This window comes from Phalaenopsis equestris, unplaced genomic scaffold (genome assembly GCF_001263595.1).
Source record: "Phalaenopsis equestris unplaced genomic scaffold, ASM126359v1 Scaffold000002, whole genome shotgun sequence".
NCBI lineage: Eukaryota > Viridiplantae > Streptophyta > Magnoliopsida > Asparagales > Orchidaceae > Phalaenopsis > Phalaenopsis equestris.
Window position 1 is genome coordinate 80,755,177 of NW_018164444.1, and position 6,469 is coordinate 80,761,645.

The window sequence follows — 6,469 nt, forward strand, 5'->3', positions numbered from 1 at the left end:
ATATATATATATATTTGTTGCAAATTAACAAGTAAACCTTGTTCCTTCTCATTTTATATAAAATCTTTGGGCACAATTTCTCTAATTATTTTAAGGCTCATCTACATATGAGGATATCAAACATTCAAGCATAAGACGGGCATTTAAATATTCAAACCTTTCATGCTTCCACAATATTTGCTCTCTTCCATCATCAATTTATTTTTCCATTATGATTGGAATCAAGTGACTTTTCTTGGGATATCGAAATTGTCATGCCTGCTCTTGCTAACCTTATAGAAGTGGTCTCTACATCTTGTTGTGAAAAACAATGGTAATGAAGCAAAAAATGGAACGAGTAAAATTGCACGCAAAAAAACAACAGAGCGACAAATAGATTTATGTGGTTCGACAAATTTGCCTACGTCTACAGAGCTGCAGAGGATTTTATTTTTTCGAGGAATTACACTGTCAAGTGCCTCGACAAATACAAGAAAATCTTTATTTTATTCTCTCTCTTCCTCTCTTTCTCTTAGCTCTCAAGAGGACTTGGCTTGACATTGCTTGACTTAACATCTTCTTTAAGCCAAAAGAGGCTATTTATAGAAACCATGAGAGCGGTAGGTGGGAGGGGGGTGGGTGGTAGGTGAGATTCTTAATTAGGAAGCTAATTAAATTTCGGTGGAACGTGTCTCTACATTACCCTAAAATTCTCCCACTTGGAGACTGAGACATTGACTGCATCACCTACTGGTTGTATCATCTATTAGCTGTACCGATCTTTTTCTTAAGCATGATATCTTCCACCTCTGCAACTCAAAACCCCTGTCTTTATGTCAGAAGACCAGTTGAAGTTGAGCACAACTTCAGCGTATATCACCGTCAACGTAGCCTTGTACCACCAAGGTCTTTCCTGTGTTACTCTTGTATCTGCTTATAACTCCCACTGCATGAGCAATATACTGTCCCTGCTGAAAGCCCTTTTCAACAAGTTCAACCTTGTACCTCTTACTGTCACCCAACACAGTCTTCACCCGGTACACCCATTTATTGTACAATGCATTCTTCCTTGGTGGAAGTTCTGTCAGATCCCAAGTTTGATTTCCTGACAGAGAATTCGTCTCCTCTTTCTTGGTCAACTCCCACTTGCTCGAATTCTCATATTGCAAGATTTCTTCATAACTCTGTGGTTCTCTACCATTTGTCTGTACAAGGTCCGATTTTCCTGCTTTTGGCGCTCTACAACTTTTCAGGAAATTAAACTTCTTCTGCTTCCCCATAATGCATCTCTGACTCATGTGTCATCGTCTGAATAAACCTGTAGTTATATATAGTGTGTCAGTTTTCTTACCTCGAGTTAATGCTCTTTTGGTAACCTTCTAGGTGGTATCTGAGAACACTACCGAATGACCACCATTATTGAGCTGCCCAATGGAGATGAGGTTTTTCTTCAACTTAGGAACGTGTCTAGCATTTTGCAAAGTCCATTTGCTCTTGTTAGGGAGTGCAATATCAACGTCTCTCATCCCCACTACGTCAAGAGCTTTTCTATCAGCCAGATATACCTTCCCAAAGTTATCAGCAACATAATTTCGCATTAACTCCCGACGGAAAGATGTATGGAAGAAAGCCCCTAAATTTAATATCCAGTCATCAACAGAACTGTGAACTGCCAGAAATAGTGCATCATGTATTTCTTCAGTTACAACATTAGCGCTATCATATTCTTCTTAGGATTCCTGCAGTTATTTTTTATGTGGCCAGCCTTGCCACAATTCCAGCAGGTTGTCTGCTGACCAGACTTTGATTTTGATTTTCCTCTGTTTGAGTTCCTGGCTTGTGATCTCCCTCTGTTGATCTCCCTTTGGAATTAACATTCAGCGCCAAACTTGAACACGAGGTCTCATCAAAATCCTTCATGCGCACCTCCTCACTCAAAATAAAATCACAAATATCATAATATTTCAGCTTAGATTTACCTGCAGAACTACTAACTACCATCTCCATAGCTTCCCATCTATTTGACAATGAAGCCAACAATATCAGCGCACGTATCTGATTATCAAAATCAATTTCAACAGATGACAACTGATTTGTGATAGTGTGAAATCATTTAGGTGTTGAGCAACAGACACGATCTTCAAGTTGAATAATTTTTTCATAAGATGCACCTTGTTATTCGCCGATGGCTTTTCATACATGTCTGATAAAGCCGTCATGAGATATGCAGTAATCTTCTCCTTGATGACGTTGTGGATGACCGATTTCGACAGGGTTAATCGTATAACCCCCAGAACCTGTCGATCCAAAAAATTTCATTCCGCCTCGTCCATCTTTTCTAGTCGCTTTCCCAGTAACAGAAAATGAAGTTTTTTCTCATAAAGGTAGTCCTTATCTGCATCCTCCAATAAACAAAATCTCCCATGTTATCACTTCTTCTCCGCCCATCGTTCTTCCTTAGATTCGAACCCAATCTCTGCTACCAGTTATTGTGAAAAACGAAAGCAATAAAGTAAAAAAAAGGAACGCGTAAAATTGTATGCAGAAAAACATCAGAGCGACACACAAATTTACATGATTTGACAAATTTGCCTACATCCACGAATATGCAGAGAATTTTATTTTTTCGAGGAATTACACCGTCGAGCGACTCGACAATTACAAGAAAATCTATATTTTCTTCTCTCTCTTCCTCTCCCTCTCTCTTTCTCTCTTTCTCTTAGCTTTCAAGAGTACTTGGCTTGGCCTTGCTTGACTTGGCATCTTCTTTAAGCTAAAAGAGGCTATTTATAGAAACCGGTAGGTGAGCGGTAGGTGAGAAAGTAGGTGGGATGTGGTAGGTGAGCGGTAGGTGAGAAAGTATGTGTGCGGGTAGGTGAGATTTTTGATGGACCGGGTTTCCACATTACCCAACACATCTTAGGCAAGTGAGACGTTGGAATTTATTTTGCTGATTATGGATGTTCCTCCTCTCCCTCTTTTAGTAGACATGGTTTATGGTTAACTGTGATGCTCTACTTCTTAAGTGTTTTGATGGAGGCACAATGCATGACAACATTGTAGTGGATAAGAAATTTCAAATTTTATTTACCAAAATGGAGCCAGAATCCAAACAAATATATCTCCTATGCTATTTTCACCAAACTTCAAGCGAGGTGGTTCAAATGAGTTCTTTTTTCTCCTTTGTTGTTTTCTAGTGTTGTTGGCTGGTTCATCCTTTATCTTCATGCTTTATATTTTTGAATTTACTTTTTCTTATACTAGTTAGTCTTTATCATTACTCCTGTTTTACTCGTTATCATTATTTGTCATAACATTGCCTTTTAAATAAAATTAATAAAGTGATTATCTAATTTTCAGGGTTTAGTTTGTCTTTAAATAAATCTGCTTCTAAACACATGCTCTTGTTCCAGAGGTTACTCCTATTTTTATCAACTCAAATATTTTACCCATTTCCTTCTAACTGCATACAGTAATAGTTTCACATTTAGATATGATAGGTTAGTCATTAGTTTTACCCAATGCTACTAAAACTTATTTTGTACTATAATGTGGCAAGTTGAACATGACATAACAAGTATGTGATCAACTTGAAAATAACATACAAACTTACCTGACAAACAGATGAAGGTACAAGAACATGGGTCTAGTAGAGTTTTACATGATTTTGGGTAACAAACTTGTTGCATGGCTTATGAACCTGAGTAGACACCCTATAAACAAGAGAAGAGCTATATGATGAGCTGAGTTCTGCTTCTTATGGATGCTCGCAGGCGTGCGATACAATCATCATGTGAAAAGACTCAGAGGCGGTATGTTAACAGATTTAAACAAAATTTACATCACTCTTATTTTTGTGGCCCCTTAATAAACTAAATTAGCTGATACCAACATAATATAAAGATACTTGAAATAACGAATTACTGAAATATTGATTGCCTTTTAAGCATTGGCTGAATCATTAGGCACTTTGAAAGATATTGATATTTCTTCTCAAATCTCTTATTACAAATGTCAAACATCATGATATCTATGTTGTTCTATATATACTCTTCTGCTACCAGAATATCTGGAAGCATAGCATTCCTACTAACCGCTATATATATATATATATATATATTCACTGAAACTAGCTTCATTCCTTAGGGAACCCTGAAGCTTCCACGAGATAAAGCCGACAACAGGGAGTCCCATCCTCCGGATTTACCTTCACCGATCTCGGCAAGCTCCTGAGCTTATTGAACAAATTCTGGGGATCATGAAGCAAGCCAAAATTTGCATCAGGATCGCCGATCTGCGAAAGATTTATATTGTGAAACCCAAGAGCTTCCAGCAACTGGTCTGGCCAATCACTATAAAAGTGGTAAGTAGAATTGGAGAGTGAGGCTGATGATTCATTCATGAAGTCAGCCAAAAGAACAGTCTTTCCGAGCAAACTGTTGGCTGCAATGGTACGAAGCACTTCCATGGCATTGAGGTGAGGGAGGTAATACAGTATGCCTTCAAGCACCCACACCGTACTCTTGTCCCGCGCGAAGCCGCCGCAAACTTGCAACTTTTCAAGCCAGTTTCCATCTCTTATATCTGAGGCCACACTTATCACAGACTTGGCTTTCATTGCCTTTTTCTGCTGCTCAGCAGAGCCCATTGCTTCCTTTAAAAGTGATGCTTTTACTTGCAGTAGCTCAGCAAAGTCTAATTCGAATACATGGCTTTCGTTCAGGCAGTTCAGCCTGTAGGCTCTTGCATCCATACCTGCAGAGCAATTCACTTTCATAAGCAGTCAATGCATGGAGAAGAAGTTTTCAAAAAATGCAAAATTTGGGTATAGATTCCAATTACAAAGTCTGAGATTATGATTTTATGTAAATGTTAATTTTTTTTGGTCATTTATATACATATAACCCACTTATAAATCTACATGTCTAACACCTTGAAATCTGCATTTTGTATTTCTACACCCTAAATTTTATGCATCAAATAAAAAATATCATTATGTTAATTTCTTAAAAAAGTGAAACAGTTTTGATGCATAGACATGGTGACATACAACAACAATGACAACAAAGCGTTAATCCCACTACGTGGGTAAAGCGACATGTATCCTTTTTCTCCATCACGTCCTATTTAGTCTCATATTTTCATTTTGTTCTAATAAATTAAGATCATTTTTTATACAATAAGCCCAAGTCTTCCTAGGTCTATCTCTGCCTTTCTTAACATAAGTCGAATCGAAAACATCCACACTCCTAATGGGTTCATCAGATGGTCGATGTTTAATGTGACCAAATCATCTAAGACAATCCTTTCTAATTTTGTCCGTCACTGGAGCTACACCAACCCTGTCACGGATATATTCATCTGTCACGGATATATTCATTTCGCATTTTGTCTCTCATCCACCTAATCATTCTAATCTCAGCCCATCTACAAGGTGACATGCCCTTAAAAATTAAAGTTTAGATATTAGATATGTAAATACATAGGACCTTAGTGGCATGTAACTAAATCTTGATTTTTTTTTTTTTTGTATTTTATTCTTGGAAAATTTACATATATACCCCGCAATTCTTATGTTATTCTTTTATGGGGTAATAGGGGAACTCTGCAGCTAATGAACACTTAACAGTGTGACAGATTCACGCACCTGCGCCAAGCAGAACAACCTGTGCTTCACCTTCTCCAAACGATCTGATTGCAGCTTCGATCTTGGCATCGAACCAGAGTGTCCTGATCGCCAATATCACCCCCGAAACTTCCCGCGCATTGTTAAGCTTATCGTTCCTCATCTTCTCCCTCAGGCTTCTGAGGAAGCTGTCGCCGGCGAGTACGCCGGCCACCGGGTCATGCACCACATGGCTCCATAGAGCTCTCCCCGCCGCCGTCTGGCATGCCGTGCGCTGAAGCGCGCTCCATTCTCGATCTATTGTTTCATGGAGGGATCTAACAGTGTCGGATCTCAGCTGCTGCTCAGGTGATTCTGTTTGTGTTTCATAGTGTGAATGCTCTGCTTCTGACATGATAATGACTGGGTGTTCAGTGAGCTCTGTTTTGGTTTGGGATTTGTCTTGTGAGTTATGGAGTGGAGTTGGGGAAGGGATAAGAAAAGAGAGCCACACATGAGTTATGGGAGTTTAGTTTTGAACGTTGGAGGAGGCTCCACGAAGATTAAAGTACTATTTTCTTTTTTTAAGAGTGGGGATTGATTGAGGAAAAGCACAAATAACAATGGTATCCTTTGGATGGCAGAAAAGCTGATGTGGCCCCGCAGGATATACTTAGGATGACCCGAGACCACATGCAGCTTGCCCGACCGGCCAGTCTTGCATACCAGGAAGGTGGTATGCCTCAACAATAAGAAGTGGATCACTCTTGAAGAATCCACCTAACTAAGTTCGCTCAGGCGAGCCTGTCGCCTTCCAAATTGGATAACTCGAGAAAGTAAAGTAAATCCTTGAGTTTCGAGATGGTTGATGTGGATCTCAACAAA

At 39.1% G+C, this 6,469-nt stretch overlaps 2 protein-coding genes across 2 annotated transcripts in view; one reads left to right on the plus strand and one right to left on the minus strand.

Moving 5' to 3' along the window:
- The window catches only part of LOC110020450 (putative pentatricopeptide repeat-containing protein At5g09950), a 52,699-nt gene that overhangs the window by 42,198 nt on the left and 4,032 nt on the right, over positions 1 to 6,469 (plus strand). The window lies entirely within an intron of this gene.
- Positions 4,115 to 6,446, minus strand: LOC110020484 (putative S-adenosyl-L-methionine-dependent methyltransferase SAV_474/SAV474). Its single transcript, XM_020718608.1, has 2 exons — positions 5,627 to 6,446; positions 4,115 to 4,734 (listed from the first exon to the last, which is right to left on the minus strand). Exons 1-2 carry the CDS (start codon positions 5,997 to 5,999, stop codon positions 4,115 to 4,117), a joined length of 993 nt encoding a protein of 330 aa, XP_020574267.1. The 5' UTR covers positions 6,000 to 6,446.